This window comes from Hyla sarda, chromosome 1 (assembly GCF_029499605.1).
Source record: "Hyla sarda isolate aHylSar1 chromosome 1, aHylSar1.hap1, whole genome shotgun sequence".
In the NCBI taxonomy this organism is placed as follows: domain Eukaryota; kingdom Metazoa; phylum Chordata; class Amphibia; order Anura; family Hylidae; genus Hyla; species Hyla sarda.
In genome coordinates this window covers 449,339,376-449,361,660 of record NC_079189.1, presented here as the reverse complement: position 1 = coordinate 449,361,660, position 22,285 = coordinate 449,339,376, and the positions used below count along the sequence as shown (strand labels likewise).

General features: G+C 40.4%; 1 protein-coding gene across 1 annotated transcript in view; it reads left to right on the top strand.

Moving 5' to 3' along the window:
• ADGRD1 (adhesion G protein-coupled receptor D1) overlaps positions 1-22,285 on the top strand; it is a 919,695-nt gene that overhangs the window by 164,950 nt on the left and 732,460 nt on the right. Inside the window, exon 15 of the mRNA XM_056533246.1 lies at positions 6,070-6,211. Coding sequence (XP_056389221.1) covers positions 6,070-6,211 — 142 coding nt within the window. The remainder of the gene's footprint in view (positions 1-6,069; positions 6,212-22,285) is intronic.

Here is a 22,285-nt window from a genome sequence, read left to right as displayed (position 1 = left end):
GAACATCACTCATTCATATTTCCCTCTGAGAGCTGTGATTGGCTGCAACCATCTGGCCAATCCCCACTCTGGGCGGAAAATATGAATGAGTGATGTTCTATTCACATCACTGGCCGGAGTATAGTGCAGAGATGCGACCGCTGTATAGAGCCACTCCGCATCTCTGCTATATTATGGACGATCACATTGGTGTCAGTCCTGACACCCGGGATGATATGTCTATTCGTACAGGTACTACTACTCCCATCATGGAACAGTCTGTTGCATGCTGGGAGTAGTAGTACTTTCTAAAAAAATTTTAAAAAATTGAGAAAAAAAAATGAAACACACATACACACTTTATTAAAAATTAATTAAAAGTTCATTCTAAAAAATAACAATTTCCTGAAATACATTTTTTTCCCATCCTTTTTTTTTTTTTTTGGTACCCAACACATTTTGAAAAAAATGCCAAAGGGGCCAAAAATGCTATTTCAACTCAAATGCAAAAACGTCAGAAAAAAAATAAATAAGTGGAATTCTAGCCTAAGTTGTGTATATGTCATTAAAGGGGTATTCCAGGCAAAAACTTTTTTTTATAGATCAACAGGCTCCGGAAAGTTAAACAGATTTGTAAATTACTTCTATTAAAAAAAATCTTAATCCTTCCAATAGTTATTAGCTTCTGAAGTTGAGTTGCTGTTTTCTGTCTAACTGCTTTCTGATGACTCACGTCCCGGGAGCTGTCCAGCTCCTATGGGGATATTTTCCCATCATGCACAGCTCCCGGGACGTGACATCATCATTGAGCAATTAGACAGAAAACTTCAGAAGCTAATAACTATTGGAAGGATTAAGATTTTTTAATAGAAGTAATTTACAAATCTGTTTAACTTTCCGGAGCCAGTTGATATATAAAAAAAAGTTTTTGCCTGGAATACCCCTTTAACAATTGGTGAATACTCTATAATAAATTACATTTTGTGGATTAAAGTGTTAAATATCAACAAAGTTGTTTTTTCTGTTGATGATACATTAATTAACATAAACCAAGCTTTTCGCCATCCTCTAGTACAGTGGTCTTCAACCTGCGGACCTCCAGATGTTGCAAAACTACAACTCCCAGCATGCCCGGACAGCCAACGGCTGTCCGGGCATGCTGGGAGTTGTAGTTCTGCAACATCTGGAGGTCCGCAGGTTGAAGACCACTGCTCTAGTAGGTATAGGGAACTTTTACAAGGTTCTTGTTCTGTAGGGGTTTTGTAATATTACCAACAAGTATTGTGAGAACCAGGCCATAGACTATAACAGCTAATAAGAAGATTGTAGTGCACATGAATAAACAATAGGCCATTCTGATCCGAGTATATAGTTGTGTTTCATTTTTATTTTTGCTGTGCTATATTTCTTTAAGTTAAACGTGAAGATGCTCAATGACTATTCTTTTCACTAGCCACCCTGTCAATGCCTGTGCAAACAAGGTTTAAAAGGATCCATGGGAACTTTCTTACCATAAAATCTCCTTTCCAACCTCCACCACTCGTGTCCATGACATACTGTCAGCATGTTTCCAATTTAGCAACAAAGTAACCACAAATAACAAAGTGGGACAAACTATTACATTCTAACAGTAGTAGGGAATAGCGCCATTGTCAATCTCCGTTCCCTACTTCACTCTGGATTACTGGGATGTGTGATTGACAATCTCTTCCCTGCATTCTGCAATGTTCTGCCTTTCTGCAGATTATCATTTTTGTCAGTGTCCTATTTACGAGACATGGTTGTTATCCATTATATATTTGTACATGCTTTTTTTTTACCTGGTAGATTACAGCTCTGGACTGTTTGCCTCTGTATTTCACATGGATAGCATTCTCCGAAGTCTCTTCTTAAAGGGGTACTCCGGTGAAAACCTTTTTTCTTTTAAATCAACTGGTGGCAGAAAGTTAAACATATTTATAAATGACTTCTATTAAAAAATCTTAATCCTTCCTGTACTTATTAGCTGCTGAATACTACAGAGGAAATTCTTTTCTTTTTGGAATGCTCTCTGATGACATCACGAGCACAGTTCTCTCTGCTGACGTTATTATAATAATAATAACACTTTATTTATTGTTGTCCTTAGTGAGATTTGAACCCAAGTACCCAGCACTGCAAGGCAGCAGTGCTAACCACTGAGCCACCATGCTGCCCTTAGCATTCATCTGCTATGCATGGTTGCTAAAATGGACAGATATGTCAGCAGAGAGCACTGTGCTCGTGATGTCATCAGTGTTCCAAAAAGAAAGGAATTTCCTCTGTAGCATTCAGCAGCTAATAAGTATTGGAAGGATTAAGATTTTTTTAATAGAAGTAATTTACAAATATGTTTAACTTTCTGCCACCAGTTGATTTAAAAGAAAAAAGTTTTTCACCGGAGTACCCCTTTAATATATAATCCAGCTTTCTGCACCATGTAAAACACATCTAACCCATTCATATCATTCTTCAATGCAGGAACACTAACTTTACAGCACAGGGAATCTATAATTTGTTTTTCAGACACTTCAATTACTTGCTTATCATTATTTCATTTTCTGAGGGCTGTTCAACATTCTCATTCATGTTCCCTAGTGGATGTGTGTTTATATGCATGCTTAGTGACAAATATATATTACGGAGCGGTAGCTTGGCTTGTTTGCATTCGCTTCCGTGCTGATGAGATTGCAGATCTTAGAGATCATGCTCTGTTGCCTTTAGTGGGCATATGACAGATCCAGAGACCAAAAATGGAATCATCGTATGATCCGGCTCTGAGCTACGAGAAGCAATTCATCATCCATCTTATCAAAGGAAATGCAGAAATATCCCATTCCGTGCCATAGGAAATGTATTAGCAACGGGACAACACTAGTTGTAACAATTGGATTTCTGTACTCTTACAAGCTGAAACATTGGTTGGTATTGATATTTCATAAAATAAGCATCCAATGGTAAGCAGCTTGCAGAGGCTAGGTTTACCTATGGCCAAGTGTGGTGTGTACCCCATAAAAAGAATAAAAAGCAGAACTAGACATAGGTAGAGCTTAAAGGGGTATTCCAGGCCAAAACTTTTTTTTTATATATCAACTGTCTCCGGAAAGTTAAACAGATTTGTAAATTACTTCTATTAAAAAAAGCTTAATCCTTCCAATAGTTATTAGCTTCTGAAGTTGAGTTGCTGTTTTCTGTCTAACTGCTTTCTGATGACTCAAATCCCGGGAGCTGTGCAGCTCCTATGGGGATATTTTCCCATCATGCACAGCTCCCAGGACGGGACATCATCATTGAGCAGTTAGACAGAAAACTTCAGAAGCTAATAACTATTGGAAGGATTAAGATTTTTTAATAGAAGTAATTTACAAATCTGTTTAACTTTCCGGAGCCAGTTGATATATAAAAAACTGCATTGAAAAGTCCTACTTACCTTCATTTTACTTCAATTAAAGGGATTAGAAAAACAGAGCTGATTTATTTTCCAAAATAGCACCACACCTATCCTCAGGTTGTGAGTGGTATTGCAGCTCAGTTCCATTGAAATGAATGGAGCCAAGGTGTAATACCACACACAAACAGGTGGAAAGGTGCTGTTCTGTTTTTGGAAAAAATCTCTGGATTTCTATTCCTGCATAACCCCTTTAAAAGGAATCAGTCAGCTATATTTCCTGCGCACTCAGCGTTGGCTAGTTGTTAGAGTATGAAAGCAAACTGTACCTTTCCTGGAGCTGATGGTGCCTGTGAAATTTATAAAACAGCTTGTATTTTCTCAGCCAAGTGTCTAGGAGGTGGGGAAAATGCCACAGCCTGCCACACTTACTCACTTGCCCTAACTTCCTAGATGCACCTTAATTAAAGGGGTATTCTGGGCAAAAATATTTTATTCCCTATCTGGGGATAAGGTGTCTGATCGCGGGGGCCCACTGCTGAGACCCCCTGCGACCTCCCTGCAGCACTCGCATTCTATGCAGGTGCTGAAACTCCAGTTTCGGAAATCTCCAGGTTTCCGGGTCTGGGGATGTGACGTCACGCCCTGCCCCCTCCATTCATGTCTATTCGAAGGGGCGGGATGGCCGTCATGCCCCCTCCCATAGACATGAATGGAGGGGGCGTGGCGTGACATCACGTCCCCAGTCCCGGAAACCCGGAGGTTTCCGAAACTAGAGACGCAGTCCCCGCATAGAATGCGGGTGCTGCAGGGAGATCGCGGGGGGTCTCAGCAGTGGGCCCCCCACGATCACACATCTTATCCCCTATCCTTTGGCTAGGGGATAAAATGTTTTTTGCCCGGAATACCCCTTTAATGTACAGGCTTCTGTATGTCAGTCAAGAAAGCCTAAAAGATGAAGGTGAGGAAGTGTGCCCAGTTGTGGCACTTGAGAAGCTCGGCCCACCTCCTTGACACTTGGGTGAGAAATAAAAAATATATATATATATATCCTATAGTATACTAATGTGCCAAAAGGAATATCCTTTTAGCAATATACTTTGGAGTCCCACAGCTCCAGTTATATTGAAATGTATAGTCAACTCCACCTTCCAAGTTTATAAACAAATATTATGTCATTCCTGCCTCAGATCATTTAAGTGTACAGGAATGTAGTTACGTATCTATGTTAACATTACAATATACACTGTAGGGAGGAATTGGCTGAGAATGAAACTCCACTTGCCAATCTCTAGTAATATTCCATTGGCTGTTGAATTTAGCTATAGCCTCTTAATGAATCACTAATTGTACAATTGTCGCTAGCTAGCTGGTGTATATTGTGATAAATTAGGTGTGAGGTTAGGCCACACCCCCTTTTTTAAGTCCTTCCCACTTTGAAAACAACAGGCGTGACTGGTGTAAAAGGGCAAAAAGTCGCACACTTTTAGTGGTGCAAACGAAAGAACTGTGACTTTTCTATGTCTAAACATTAGGCATAAAACCTTCATACATTTCCCACTGTATGATTTGAGCCTTATAATGGCCATTGTTTGGTTACGACTGAAGTCAATGTACATGTTCTGCAGATCCTGAAATGGCTTTTGTTGTCATGACTACAATATCTGAGTAATGGGATGAAATCAATTCTGACAATATTTCACTGTTCAGATATGTTTTTGTCTTTTGACTATTCTAAAGCCAGGACCTGCAAAGTGGTATTATGCCCATCTCTGTACATTGTGAAGATGAACTTACGGGGTTGTGTTTTTATATTGTTTTATTTTCCATTGCTCTCATATAATGTTTTTAGCTGCCTTTTTTTCTTTGCTCAGAATGTTGTAATATCAAATTATGGTAATTCAAAGTAGAAAAATGACTGTTTTTGTTTCTATGGGCTTACTGTGAGTAGGGTTTTAGAAGCAGAAGTAGTGATGCAGATAAAGCTCTGTTCACACTAGCACCATAGCTTAAAGGGGTACTCTGGGGAAGCTTTTATTCTATTTTTTTTTTTAAGCAACTGGTGCCAGAAAGTTAAACAGATTTGTAAATTACTTCTATTAAAAAATCTTAATCCTTCCAGTACTTATTAGCTGCTGAATACCACAGAGAAAATTTGTTTATTTTTGGAACACAGTGCTCTCTGCTGACATCACGAGCACAGCTAGTTATGTTTTCTCTCATTTATAGGGGATACTTTTTAATGATAGGATAACTCATATGTATATACAGTACAACAGTGTATAACAAAAAGCATTTAGTATAAAGGTAATGCATAAACATGAAAATGTACATGTATTTTGTACTTAGATGTTGTTAGTTTGTGTATAAGATGATCAAGCCACCATTTTAGGGCTAGACCAATGCATACTAAGGGTATTTGCACAATGGCTTATTGTGCAATGTGGTTCTGCTTTGTACGGAGCCATAATAATGCCTCCATAGGGGTCCATGAGCCCTCTACTATAGTTTAATATGGAGATATACAGCGTTTACACACATATAGTCCAACATAATCAGTACAGCAGTGCCTGTAGGCTGTATAGCTGCCATGCCAGCTCCATGCAGAGGGCTCTTCAGTGGGCAGAAACCCTAAGGGTCACTTTCAAGGATCTAGAATAACAACCTTTTTTTTTTTCTTTAAGAATTGCAGAGGCCACTCAATTCAAGGATCATATGATTTCAGCAGCCAGTTACATCATCTCTTTGAAGGTAGAGCCACCTCCATATCTGTGTCCAAACCTATCTGGGTCACCACTTATTACAATTCAGCTAACACACATATTGGTAAGTAATGAATTAAACATCATGTTAAAAAAAAGATCTGATGTGGTGGCTAATGTTTTATCAGCATTCATAGGCATTCTGGGAATTGTGGTTTCACAACAGCTGGAGAGCCACGGATTGGGGACCACTGCTGTAATGTATAGAAAGCGATCTTATCTTTTATTTATGCAAGGGTTAAATTGCTGGAATTTCTTATTAAGCGTTTAATAAGATTTTGGGAAGGGCTGTGAAATAACATTTTGTTTATATTGGGTGAGGTTCAAGCTTGAAGTTTATAGACCCTGGTTATAGAAATTCCACATTTCTTTTAGGAGCTGTTCATGATTTATCATTATTTTTAATGCAATCCCTGTGCTATAGAAAAAGCCAATAATCTCTTCATTTACTCTTCACCAACTAAATTTAGAACTCATTACAAAGAGGAAAACAGATCAACATGAATATATTTTCCAATTGAAGTGTTCTTATCATTTAAAAGGGTACTCCGGTGGAAAACAATATATATTTTTTTCAAATCAACTGGTGCCAGAAAGTTAAACAGATTTGTAAATGACTTAATCTTAATCCTTTCAGTAATTATCAGCTGCTGTATACTACAGAGGAAGTTGAGTTTTTCTTTTTAGTTTGACCACAGTGCTCTCTGCTGACACTTCTGTCCAAGTCAGGAACTGTCCGGAGCAGGAGAGGTTTGCTATGGGGATTTGCTCCTACTCTGGACAGTTCCTGACACGGACAGAGGTGTCAGCAGAGAGCCCTGTGGTCAGACAGAAAGGAAATTCAAAAAGGAAAAAACTTCCTAGGGAGCATACAGCAGCTGATAAATACTGGAAGGATTACGTTTTTTTTATAGAAGTAATTTACAAATCTGTTTAACTTTCTAGAAACAGTTGATTTGAAAAAAAAAAAAATTCCACTGGAGTACCCCTTTTAATGTGCTCAAAATGTAAGTCATGCAGCAAAAGCTGGATTCACAGGGATGTAATTGTATGACTGTATTGTACATCAGTATTTTAGCCGAAACCATGAATGAGTCGAAAACACAAAACAGGTGTCTTTATGTTGGTTCTTCTCCTGGTTTTGGAATGAGGACCGAATACTGACCAAAATACTATGTGTGAACCCATTGGCTGCTTCCTTCCTGTCTCTGCCCTCCCCATCCTGGGCACTGCAGCTCCGCACTGCTGCCCAGCAACTTGTAGGTCATTGCCTGGACTACTGGTTTTTGTTCTGCTTGTAAATATATTGGGAATTATTATTAAGATTGTATTCATACACAGTACCCTGCACATATTTGAAGCTGCCTTTGGTCATTTAGTTTACATTGAAATTTGCTGCATAAAATCTGCAGCTTTAAATGGTGTGCATCAAATTTGTGCAGGATTATGAATGTGTGAATAGACCCTAAAGCAGTTTCCCGGGCTGGGAGGTATTTTTAGCTAATACTCCCGGATGCAGTAAAAATAAAAAAACAGCTATATTCACCTTTCATGCTCTGCTGCTGTTCTGACACTACCCAGTCACTGCTTTTGTACCATGTCTCTTGGTTCTTATGATATTTTATTGGGATAAGGCTGCCTGATCAACCTCCTGGTTGGCACCTGTCAAATAACCACCTAGATGCCGCAATCACTATTGAAGGTGCCATCTAGGGGGTTAAACTTTAGGGCTCAGATTGAAGTCTTATCCTAGAGGCTGCTGGGGAGGGGCAAATGTAATGTACACCTGCAGAATATGGAGTGTGATCAGCTCATAAGCTGCTCCATATCACCCCACTGCACTCATGTACATTCACAAGGGATCATGTGGGATTAAAGGGGAGTTTAGAGGTAGAATGCATTTACATCACATTTTGTCCCTACGGCTGCCTATGGTTTTAAGTCCGCTCACAAAACCGGATACGGGGCAAAAATTTGCCAACCGGAGCCACTATCTGACTCCGGTTGGCTCATTTGAGTGGATGAAATTTGGCACTGGTCCTGGATGGGATACGGGAGTGCCCGGTTTTGAAATTTTCCAGCTGGACCCAGCTGTCGTGGGGACAAAACATGATGTGAATGCAGCCTAAGACCCGTTTTCAGTGAGAATTATGCTTTATGATGTTGCTGTGGTGCCATGTTTGATGCTAGAGTAATGCCAGCAAAGCTTCCTCTTTGTGCAAATAGGCTAAAGAGCCCGGTATTTCATGAATTCACCCTTTCATTTTTATTGTTGATTTCAATCAATACAAAGTCCACATGCTTTCAGCAACGTCCAGCCAACGTCTAACATACGCAGACCGGGTTGTTCTAATAAAGGCCTTGTTTGACGCAACTGGACAGGTAAATCTGTTTGGTAAATTGAGCCTGCCCCTGGAAAAGAACAAAATAAATGATATCATTAATACAATCTTTATTAAGTCTTTTGAAGGTATTTATGTAAGTTATGGGCTTAGTGAGACACCTTATAAACAAGTCTCAGCAATGATGTATCACTCTAATTATAGCTAGATATACTGTTATTACCATGTTTACTATATGACTGCTCCCGCACCAGAACTGGGATCCGTGCGCAGCACAGCTGTGGTACTTTCTCTTTACTGATTTTATTATATGTTTTCTCAGCTGTTAACCTCTCCATTTCCAGACTGCTTTGCCATGACCATGTTAATACAATTGCAAATTCACAAAAAAATTTACATTGAGGTGATATTGGTAAGCCCCATTTCTCAAACTGTGCAGCTAAGTAGGGGTAAAAATACGCCCATGGCTATACAGGGCTTTTACTTAGGATTCTGAGCATAACTCTTTTATTTCATGTACTAAGACATAAGGATTTTTGTTTAATATATAAATAAGCCTTAAAGGGGTACTCCGGTGAAAACCTTTTTTCTTTTAAATCAAACAAAATAACATTAATGCTTATGAAGAAATATAAAATCCCATCCCTTCCCCAATATCGCGCCACACCCCTACCCCTTAATTCCCTGGTTGAACTTGATGGACATATGTCTTTTTTCGACCGTACTAACTATGTAACTATGTAACTGGTGGCAGAAAATTAAACATATTTGTAAATTACTTCTATTAAAAAATCTTAATCCTTCCAGTACTTATTAGCTGCTGAATGCTACAGAGGAAATTCCTTTCTTTTTGGAACACTGATGACATCACGAGCACAGTGCTCTCTGCTGACATCTCTGTCCATTTTAGCAACCATGCATAGCAGATGCATACCAGATGCATAGCAGATGTATGCTAAGGGCAGCATGGTGGCTCAGTGATTAGCACTGCTGCCTTGCAGTGCTGGGGACTTGGGTTCAAATCCCACTAAGGACAACAATAAATAAAGCATTTTTATTATTATAATAACGTCAGCAGAGAGAACTGTGCTCGTGATGTAATCAGAGAGCATTCCAAAAAGAAAAGAATTTCCTCTGTAGTATTCAGCAGCTAATAAGTACAGGAAGGAGTAAGATTTTTTAATAGAAGTAATTTACAAATATGTTTAACTTTCTGCCACCAGTTGATTTAAAAGAAAAAAGGCTTTCACTGGAGTACCCCTTTAAGTCCCAAGGGGATGTTTATCAGCACAACAAGAGCCCAGAAGTAGCCTGCTCATCTCCTATTGACCCTCTCCATAACCACTATGAATCAAAGGGGGTAGGGATGTGCAAGTGGAACTGAGGCTGTAAATAAGGGGAGATTGGCTGTCTGCCCTTCACTCTTTCCATGCTGGAAAAGGCCCCCTGGGCACTTAAAACTAATTTACATTTTAAAAGAGAACTATTAACTCTATTCATTTCTAAGAGCTCAGGACACCATTGGATAGCTCTTAGACTAGATTTCTACTTGTTTTTTTTTTTTACCACCTAAACAAACGCCAGCAAAAATGCCAAAAAAACTACCACAGCTTTTTCCTGCATTTTGGGATGATGTATAGCATCACTGCTCACCTCCCCCGGCCGTATAGTGTACAGGGGTGCATAGTGTACCCGTTTATACTGTACAGGAGCCGGGAATCCTGTCACCAGACTGAGAGGACTCCCTGCTCCTATAGCCCCTTTGGGCAGTATACAGTATATATACAGTATCTATAGATAGCTATATACAGTGGTCCCTCAACATATGATGGTAATTAGTTCCAAATGAAAAATCGTTAGTTGAAACCATCGTATATTAAAGGATCCGTGCAATGAAAAGTATAGGAAGTTATACTCACCTGTCCCTGCCACTCCGGACCGTCACCGCTGCCCTGGATGTCGCCCTCCATTGCTGTAGCCACGTCCCCGGGGTGTCCCCGCTGCTCCGGACTGTCTCTGCTGCCTGGGATCGTCTCTCTTCATCGCTGTGTTCATGTCGCTGTGCACGATGCTCCTATGGGATGACGGGACAGCGTGCGCGGCGACGTGATGACAACGATCATCGCTGAGAGTATCAATCAGTTAGGTTGGAAAAAGGTTTTTTTGGGGGGAAAAACGCCAATAAAAACGCCAATTCTGCCGCATGGCGTTTTTTTGGGCCAAAAAACGCTGCGGCCAGATGTTAGCTGTAAATGAATGACAAATTGCTAAATTCTTTTTCCACTTGGCGTTTTTCAGTTTGGCGTTTTTTTTTTTTAATCCTTTTTTTTCACTCTTTTTTTTGGTGTTTTTCAGCTCTTTGGCGGTTTTGCAAAATTGCAACATGTTGAGCTTATGGCCTTTTTTATTCTCTTTAGCGATCCAAAAAAGTGATGGAGATACCTTTTTTAATAAAATTTCGTAGGGTACCATTAAAAAAAAGTAATAAAAAAAGATATAGTAGTGATGGAAAAAATTGTATTTAACTAAATTTATCTTTTTTATAACAAATATTTTTATTAATTTTTAAACAGGGATCAATTTATGTGGGCTGGCAGGAAACTAAAAATATAGCCGACAATGATAAAAATGTAGTGTGTGTGTGTGTTTTTCACTTTTTTTCCAAATTTTTTAGTTGGTACTACTACTCCCAGTAGTAGTAGTTCCTGTACTAATTGACAGATCGCCCGGGTTCCGTTGCGATCTTTCTGTATAATTTATAGATCTGGCTGGCCATTCTTCTATGGTCCCCTGCACTGCCGTATATATACACCTATTCATATTTCCCGCAGAGAGTTGTGATTGGCCTGATGGTTCCAGCCAATCACAACTCTCTGTGGGAAATAGGAATATGTGTATATATACGTCAGTGCAGGGGACCATAGAAGAGCGACCAGCCGCATCTATACATTATGCAGGACGATCACAGCGGGTGTCAGGAGTGACATTCGCTGTGATCTTTCATTAACTGCAGGTACTACTACTCCCAACATGGAGCACACTCTGCTCAATGCTGGGAGCTGTAGTACCTGCATTAATAGACAAATCGCAACAGGTGTCAGAAGTTACACTCACTGCGATATGTCTATTAATGCAGGTACTATAGCTCCCAACCTACAGTTAAGGACAGATCACAGCAGGTATCACTCCTGACACCTGCTGTGATCATCATATCTATTGCATAGATGTGGAGCGGCTTTCTCCTGCTCTACACATCTCTGCACTACACGGCCAGTGATGTGAATAGAACATCACTGATTCATATTTCCCTCTGAGAGCTGTGATTGGCTGCAACCATCTGGCAATTTTTTGGGTAGTACTACTACTCCCAGCATGGAAAGACTGTTCCATTATGGAAGTAGTAGTACCCGTACTAATAGACATAACACCCCGGGTGTCAGTCTGACACCCAATGCGATCGTCCATAGTATAGCAGAGATGTGGAGCTGCTCTATACAGCGTTCACATCTCTGCACTATACTCCGGCCAGTAATGTGAAGAGAACATCACTCATTCATATTTTTCACCAAGAGTGGTGATTGGCTGGATGGTGGCAGCCAATCACCGCCCTGAGGGAAATATGAATGAGTGAGTGGCCGGATGGAGTATAGTGCAGAGTTGCGAGCGCAGGAGAAAGCCGCTCAATCTCTGCTATAGATAGTACGATCGCAGCGGGTGTCAGTAGTGACATCCGCTGTGATGTGTCCTTCACTGCAAGTACTACTACTCCCAACATGGAGCACACTCTGTTCCATGCTGGGAGCTGTAGTACCTGCATTAATAGACAGATCGCAGCGAGTGTAACTTCTGACACCTGTTGCGATCTGTCTATTAATGCAGGTACTACAGCTCCCAGCATTGAGCAGAGTGTGCTCCATGTTGGGAGTAGTAGTACCTGCAGTTAAGGAAACATCACAGCGGGTATCACTCCTGACACCCGCTGCGATCCTCCTATATAATGTATAGATGCAGCGGCCGCTCTTCTATGGCCCCTGCACTGACGTATATATACACATATTCCTATTTCCCACAGAGAGTTGTGATTGGCTGGAATCATCTGGCCAATCACAGCTCTCTGCAGGAAATATGAATAGGTGTTTATGTACACTATGCAAGGGACCATAGAAGAGCGGCCAGCCGCATGTATAAATTATACAGGAGGATCGCAACGGGCGATCTGTCAATTAGTACAGGTACTACTACTCCCATCATGGAACAGTGGATTCCATGCTGGGAATAGTGGTGTTACTTAAAAAAATGTAAAAAATAAAGAAAAAAAGTGAAAAACACACACACTACATTTTTATTATTGTTGGCTACATTTTTAGGTCCCTGCCCACACACATAAATTGATTCCTGTTTAAAAATGAATAAAAATGTTGTAATAAAAAAGATCAATTTTGTTAGATACAATTTTTTCCTTCACTACTTTATCTTTTTTATTTTTTTTTAATGGTACCCTACAACATTTTATTAAAAAAGTTTTTCTTGACTTTTTTCACTTCCATAGATTTCTATGGGAGAAAAACGCCACAATTTTGACTAAAAATTTTGTCAGTGGCTCAACATGCTGCGATTTTGGAAAACCACCAAGGAGCTGAAAAACGCCAAAAAAGACTGAAAAAACACCAAAAGGATTAAAAAAAACGCCAAAGTGAAACACGCCAAGTGGAATAAGATTTTTGAAATTTCTCATTGATTTACAGATAACATCTGCCCGCAGCGTTTTTTTGGCCAAAAACCACCATGCGGCAGAACTGGCGTTTTTCTTGGCATTTTTAAATAAATAAAATAAACAAGTAGAAACTTAGCCTTATAAGGACACATCCTCTTGAAAAGGGGAATAGTTATGTCCACTTGTCAATTAGGCCTGGGCTACACAAGCATTTTTTGTGGAATACAATTATTTTACTAAAACAGAGTGGGTTTTATTTACTAAGAGTGGGTGTAGTTTTCTTTGTGGGTTTTAATTTCCGACAGGTATTTTCCCAAGGTATTTACTAAGGTTTCCCTACATTTTGCACTTTTCCCTACCTTTTGCTTTTTTACCACTGTTCTGATCTGTCAGGTTTTTCCTCAGCTCAAATCCAGCACATTTTCTGTGGAAACCTTAGTAAATATGTTGGGATTTTTCAAAACTGTCGGGGACACGCCCGTTTTGTTGAAACCACGCCCACTTTCTCCCATGATCATGCCCCCTTTTTGGATATTTCTTGTAAAATGGAGGGTTTGGGGGTTTTTTGGGTCGCAAAATGTGTTGCATGGAACGTGTGACACAATTTTGGCGCAAAACCCGTGAAAAAAGAGTTGGAATCAAGTTATCAAATAAACCTCAGTCTCCATAAAACCAGTGACTAACAAGTGACATAGTTAGTATTTTTTTTTAAATAGACATACGTCCATCAAGTTCAACATGTTATTTGATTGTAGACATAAAAAGATCATACAAAGAACCAAAAGGTAACTGTATAAAGTAAGTAGCACATCCTGATACAAAAAAGGTCACAACCAGATAAGAAAGAAATAGCTACTCCTTCCCTGAGCAATGGCGGAGTCTTAAACTTGGCAGATGAAATGGCTGTATAATAATGTCCTTTTCTTTAATTCTTTCTCACTCTCTAGCTCTGTAAAAGAGAAAGAGAGTGCACCATTTAAGGCAATCACCTACAGTACGTGCATTTCTTCCCAGACACGCTCAGATTTCATTTAGTAGAATAAGAAACACCTTTGAAAATAGAAATGTTACGGAATGCAGAAATAAATAAAAAAAAAACCTTTTCTGTGATTTGGTTATTAAAAATTGAATTGGCTCATAAAGTTTACTATGCAGCCATTTCAGGGATGTGTTATAGAGACAGATGCTTTATAAACTAGGGAATTAATGGCATAAAATGGTATTATAATAAAGTATAGCATAGAAGTAACACATACTTTTGACTGGCTGTCAAACATAGTTCTAAACCTTGTTGACGTTTCCTAGGATTGGGAACTATACAAATGTTGCCATTTCGAAATGCCAGATGCACAGTGATCCAAATGGAAATGCCAAAGTGTGACCTGAATAATAATAATATGATTACAAGCTGGTAAAATAAGACATTAGTCAGTCAAATCATAAGATGCATAGAAAACTGGTAGAACTTTATTACAGGAGCGCTGCTTACAATTGAATTTAAAGAGCATCTACACTGCCGCATATAGTAATACAGCATGTTATAGAAAAGAAATTCATTATTTATTATATTATCACCCAAATCCCCTCCGAGTCAGACTCAAATGAGTATAAGAGATAAAATCTGGAGAGTTGCATTCATTGTCCTTGTGTCTACAAAAGTGATATAATCTCAGGCTTGTAGTACAGGTGACACTGATGACAATCTTACTTAACCCCTTCATGACCCAGCCCATTTTCACCTTCAGGACCTGGGCATTTTTTGAAAATCTGACCACTGTCACTTTAAACATTAATAACTCTGGAATGCTTTTACTTATCATTCTGATTCCGAGATTGTTTTTTCGTGACATATTCTACTTTATGTTATTGGTAAAATTTCACTGATATTTGCATCCTTTCTTGGTAAAAAATCTAAAAATGTCATGAAAATTTTGAAAATTTAGCATTTTTCTAACTTTGAAAGTCTCTTCTTGAAAGGAAAATGGATATTCCAAATAAATTACATATTGATTCACATATACAATATGTCTACTTTGTGTTTGCATCAAAAAATTAACAAGTTTTTACTTTTGGAGGACACCAGAGGGCTTCAAAGTTCCGCAGCAATTTTCCAATTTTTCTCAAGATTTTCAAAATCGTAATTTTTCAGGGACCAGTTCAGGTTGGAAGTGGATTTTAAGGGTCTTCATATTAGAAATATCCCATAAATGACCCCATTATAAAAACTGCATCCCCCAAAGTATTCAAAATGACATTCAGTAAGTGTTTTAACCCTTTAGGTGTTTCACAGGAATAGCAGCAAAGTGAAGGAGAAAATTCAAAATCTTCATTTTTTACACTCGCATTTTCTTGTAGACCCAATTTTTGAATTTTTACAAGGGGTAAAAGGAGAGAAATCACCCTAAAATTTGTAACCCAATTTCTCTCGAGTAAGGAAATACCTCATATGCGTATGTAAAATGTTCGGCGGGCGCAGTAGAGGGCTCAGAAGGGAAGGAGCGACAATGGGATTTTGGAGAGTGAGTTTTTCTGAAAGGGTTTTTGGGGGGCATGTCCCATTTAGGAAGCCCCTATGGTGCCAGAACAGTGGACCCCCCCACATGTGACCCCATTTTGGAAACTATACCCCTCATGAAATTTAATAAGGGGTGCAGTGAGCATTTACACCCCACTGGCGTTTGACAGATATTTGAAACGGTGGATTGTGCAAATCAAAAATTTTATTTTTCATTTTCACAGACCAATGTTCCAAAAATCTGTCATACATCAGTGGGGTGTAAATGCTCACTGCACCCCTTATTACATTCCGTGAGGGGTGTAGTTTCCAAAATGGGGTCACATATGGATATTTATTGTTTTGCGTTTGTCAGAACTGCTGTAACAATCAGCCACCCCTGTGCAAATCGCCTCAAATGTACATTGTGCACTCTCCCTTCTGGGCCTTGTTGTGCGCCCTCAGAGCACTTTGCACCCACATATGGGGTATCTCCGTACTCAGGAGAAATTGCGTTACAAATTTAGAGGGTCTTTTTTCCCTTTTACCTCTTGTGAAAATGAAAAGTATAGGGCAACACCAGCATGTCAGTGTAAAACATTTATTTTTTTACACTAACATGCTGGTGTAGACCCCAACTTCACCTTTTCATAAGGGGTTAAAGAAGAAAAAGCCCCCCAAAATTTGTAAGGCAATTTCTCCCGAGTACGGCGATACCCCATATGTGTCCCAAAACTGTTGCCCTGAAATACGACAGGGCTCCAAAGTGAGAGAGCGCCATGCGCATTTGAGGCCTGAATTAGGGATTTGCATAGGGGTGGACATAAGGGTATTCTACGCCAGTGATTCCCAAACAGGGTGCCTCCAGCTGTTGCAAAACTCCCAGCATGCCTGGACAGTCAATGGCTGTCCGGCAATACTGGGAGTTATTATTTTGCAACAGCTGGAGGCTCCGTTTTGGAAACAGTAGCGTACCAGACGTTTTTCATTTTTTTGGGGGGAGGGGGACTGTGTAGGGGTATGTGTATATGTAGTGTTTTTTACTTTTTATTTTAGGTTAGTGTCAGTGTAGTGTAGTGTTTTTAGGGTACAGTCACATGGTCAGAGGTTCACAGCAAGTTTGCCACTGGGAGTTTGAGCTGCAGCGCAAAATTTGCGCCATCTCAAACTTGCAGCACTCACTGTAAACCTCCGCCCATGTGAGTGTACCCTGTACATTCACATTGGGGGGAGGGGGCAAACATCCAGCTGTTGCAAACTCCGAGCATGCCCTTTGGCGGTCCGTGCATGCTGGGAGTTGTAGTTTTGCAACAGCTGGAGGCACACTGGTTTGGAAACACTAAGTTAAGTAATAAACTTTCAAGTGTTTTGCAACCAAACTTAGTGTTTCCAAACCAGTGTGCCTCCAGCTGTTGCAAAACTACAACTCCCAGCATGCATGGTCTGTCAGTGCATGCTGGGAGTTATAGTTTTGCAACAGCTGGAGGCACTGAGTTAGGAAACGGACAATGTTTCCCAACTAGTGTGTCTCCAGTTGTTGCAAAACTACAACTCCCAGCATGCCCAGACTGCCCAGGCATGCTGGAAGTTGTAGTTCGGCAATATCTGAAGAATCAGATGTTGCCGAACTACAACTTCCAGCATGCTTGGGCAGTCTGGGCATGCTGGGAGTTGTAGTTTTGCAACATCTGGAGGTCCACAGTTTGGAGACCACTGTATAATGGTCTCCAATCTGTGCTCTTCCAGATGTTAGAGAACTACAACTCCCAGCATGCCTGGACAGACTGAGCATGCTGGGAGTTGTAGTTTTGCAACATCTGGAAGAGCACAGATTGGAGACCATTATACAGTGGTCTCCAAACTGAGGACCTCCAGATGTTGCAAAACTACAACTCCCAGCATGCCCAGAAAGCCAAAGGCTGTCTGGGCATGCTGGGAGTTGCAGTTTTGAAACTCCCAGAGGCAGCAGTGAGATCGCTTTACGGCGATCTCACTGCTGCCAATGAAGATGCCGCACTGCTGCCGGAAACTCACCTCCGGGACGCAGCGCCGCCGGGACCGCATGGAGGACGCCGGGACCGCCGGGACCGCTCGGGACACCGCTCGGACGGGTAAGTGATGCCGGGGGACGGGTCAGGGACACTTAGCAGAGCGGTGTGTGTCCCGATCCCCGTGATCGGGACTCACACACCGCGCAGCTAAGTATTTTCATAGGGAAACGCTGCTATCAGCTAGTCAGATTTGACCAGCTGATAGCAGCGATCGCTGGGGGGGGGGTTGGGGACGAAACCCCCCGTGGTCGCACGGTAAGATGGCTGGCTATCAGTGATAGCCACCATCTTTCCGGGCGCTGCGGGATGCCGCGAGTAGCGGCAGTAATGTTCATGACGTACCTGTATGTCATGGGTCGGGAACACCTTGTCACCCATGACGTACAGGTATGTCATAGGTTGGGAAGGGGTTAAAGGGGTTATCCACCATAAGGTGATTTTAGTACATACCTGGCAGACAGTAATGGACATGATTAGGAAGGATCTGCACTTGTCTAGGGGCTAAATGGCTATGTTGTGAGATTACCATAATACTGTGTCTAGCTTTTTGTTAACTGGTATTTCCTGCTTGAGTTTTCTTTTTTGACTACAAATCCCATAATTAAATTTTCCTCCCTCCCACACATCAGCCATCCCACCCATTGAAACATAAATGAGCTGCATCCATCCAAAAGACCTGTGGTTTTCAATCAGGGTGCCTACAGCTGTAGTATTAGTTGCAGATTGATCTCTCTCCCACTAAGAGATCGCTCCACCCATTGAAGCAGACAGGCTTCCTGTCATCAGCTGTAGAGTGAGTCAGGTCTCGGCTGCATTGCAACCTGGGAAAAATCTGGGACAACAGTCATTGTGTATGCTGTTAAAAATAAATATAGGGGTGAAAATCACATAAGAATTGTGATAAAACCATCACACACAGATACAGACACTATATTATGAACTACAGTAACTTTACAGCCCCTGTAACATAGTCAAATAAAAAAAAATTCCCGGAATACCCCTTTAACAGTCTCTGCTCTGTGCCTCTGCTCCGCCACAATCCTGGTTCTTTGGTACATGCAAATGACTTGCTTGGTAAAGGGGGATGTTCCAAAGCTCCCCGTGCTCATTACTGTCTTCTCCCCTGTGCTAAATCTCTGCAGAGTGGAGGCTCAGTACAGGGGAGGAGGTGTTAATAAAAAGATTCCGTCTGGACATCTGTGGTACACTACCTGGGTGTTGTACAATTGCTAGAGTAATGGTGACAAACAGACAGTTTGTGACGCCAGGGTAGCGTTAACCACCATGCTCCAAGGATTCAGTAACTTTCCTGGGCCAAGCACTGGGCAATAAAGACACCAGATGCAGGGTTACGGAAAACTGCCTTTTACTGAGGTGAGGATAGATTATGTAATCCTTTACAGTACAAATCAGCACAGCAGAATAACCCTTGGGAGCCTTTTGCCTTTCTAGGACTTTCTAGTATTTTACACTTAACTGGATTGCAGTTTCTGTAGTCTTTAGAGTGTGACTTTTAGGTTTTAGATTTGTGATTTGAGACCACCCACGCTGACTTGAGACTAACTGTTGTGCTTCCCCACTACTACTAATAATCATTTACATAGCAATAAACACAAAACAACAAAACACAACGTACCCTGAAGTAGTGGGCCCAGAACAGAGACACCAACAGTGCCTGAGGCAACATTTACCTGACAGGACAACATCCTGTACTGGGTTATCACACATCATCATGCGCGGGGAGCTTAGGAACACTCCCCATGCACCAAGCACTTAATTTCTATGTACCAAATAACCTGGATTGCAGTGCAACGGAGGCACAACACGTGGAGTGGTTAGTATCATTGTCATCAGGGATACAAGCCTGCACAACAGGTTATTGGTGACATTGATGACACATTCCCTTTAAGTGTGGTGCACATGGAATTTACTTTTATTAATAATAATAATAATAATAATAATCATAACAATAATAATAGTAGTAAATACAACCTCCAGTCTTCATGGGAATTTGCACTAGCTGAAATATATATGCAGTATATATATATATATATATATATATATATATATATAAATAACTCAATGGTGGACATGTATCATTATTTGTGTATGGTAGAAGCAGTTTACCCCTTTTGCCGAATTCTAAATTATGCGCAGAAGCACTAAATTTATCAATCAAGCGCAATGAGTTTCATAAATTGCGGGCAAATATAGTAATTTCCTCAATCCACTCTTTGAAAAATAGAATCGATGATTTATAGCATCTTGCTATGTCAAGTCCAAGATGGCTTATATTTGCGTTAAAAAAAGGTACTTGCGGAAAATTTTTGGGTGTAAAGGAAAATTACGCAGTTAATAAATCTGTGCATACTATAGATGTCACTCCAAGGTACCCCATATTGCGACATCAGGAGGAAATGCTCTATCAGAATATACGCAAAAAAAGACACCAAAAAACTGCTTGCGCAAAATTTTGCGCAATAATTTACACACAAAAACAGTGTGAATTCTTTGATACTTGTCCCCCATTGTGTGTATTTGTGTGGGTGTATGTGTGTGTGTATGTTCCAGCATCACATCCAAACAGCTAAAGATATTAACATAAAACTTGGCACACATGTTACTTATATGTCAACAAAAAACATAGGATAGGTGATTTAACCCTTACTCACCCCCATTTGCCAGGATTGGGGTTTTTGTTTAAAGTCCCATACAAGTCTATGGGAAATATATGTTACTACATAACTTCCAAACGGCTTGAGATATTTCGATAATACTTGGTCACATGTTACTTAAAATATAGGATAGTTAATTTAACCCTTAACTACCCCCATTTGTGAGGGTGGGGTTTTTTGTTTAAAGTTCCATGCAAATCAATGGGAAATGTATGTTCCCACATAACTTCCGTACGGCTGGAGATATTTCAATAATACTTGGTACACATATTACTTATACGTCAAATAAAAAGATATGAGTTAAATTAACTCTTACCTACACCCTTACATAAAAGATGGGGTTTTGTTTCAAGTCCCATGCGAGTACATCCGTGCATCTCCTGGTGAATGTGTCAATCGGGCTTGCAAGCCACACCCCATCTTACAAAGAGAGGAAGTCGGGTTAGGAGGTCAAGATATGAGGATGGGATATGAGGTTGGGATATGAGAACGGGGTATGAGGTCAAGATAGGAGGACGGAATAGGAGGTCGGAATAGGAGGTCGGGATATAAGGTCAGGATATGATGACGGGATATGAGGTCGGGATATGAGGACAGGATATGAGGACGAGATATGAGGACGGGATATGAGGTTGAGATATGAGGACGGCATATGAGGACGGGATATAAGGATGGGATAGAAATTTGAGATATGAGGACGGGATATGAGGTCAGGATATGAGGTCGAGATATGAGGACGGCATATGAGGACAGGATATGATGTCGGCATATGAGGTCGAGATATGAGGTCGAGATATGAGGACGGGATATTAGGACGGGATATGAGGACGGGATAGGAGGTCAGGATATGAGGACAGGATATGAGGATGGGATATGAGGACGGGATATGAGGTCGGGATATGAGGTCGGCCGGGTACTCAGCTAGTATATATATATATATTAATAAATAATAATGTTAATAATATATATATCTCCACTGTCATGGCCGTAATATAATTTTTTATCCGAGATCTCCAATACAACAACAGTTGTATATATCCTTCTGATGTCCTGCCTCTTTATTGTGCTCAATACTTAACTTCTATATCAGTAGAATTTAATCCTTTCCTTAGAATGATTAGAAAACAGAAAGCAAAATGACTGACATTGGATTTGTACAGCATGGGCTATGAAGCGAGGACTGTAATTTCCTCATGGCAGAAATTTCAAGTGTTGGCAGGTTATTTAAGAATCATCCATTGACCATCACTTCTGTGAAATACAGAGGACTGACCAACATAACCTTCAAATGAAAATAGAAAGCATTTGTTATGTTACGGCCTAAAATAATAATAAAGAAAATCCCCCCTATCATTCTGCACTTGATACCCCACAATTTTTTTTAGAAACTTTTGCTGATTCATTAAAAAGGAAAAAAATAAAAATAATTCACATGGATATAAGTATTCAGACCTTTTACAATGACTATTTATTTTGGAACCTCCCATTTCTCTTGAACATCTAGAGTAGGGTCACACACAACGTATTTGCACTCACGCTGTGCAAAATACGCTGCATATTCTTCTAATTGACACAAAGAGCTACTTAGGGGTAACTACCCTGTGTGTTCAGTTAGGTTCGAAGGTGCGGCCTCCAAACCTTAATGAACACACAGGGCTGCCGCCGGGTAGCCCTGTGTGTCAGCTTACAGAAGAATACGCAGTGTATTTCCCACTGCGAAGCATGAAATACACTATGTGTACGTTGCATGTGACTTTACCTTTAAGATGTTTCTACACCTTGATTGGAGTCACCTGTGGTAAATTCAGGGGATTGGACATGATTTGGAAAGACACAACCCTGTCTATATAGGGTCTCACATA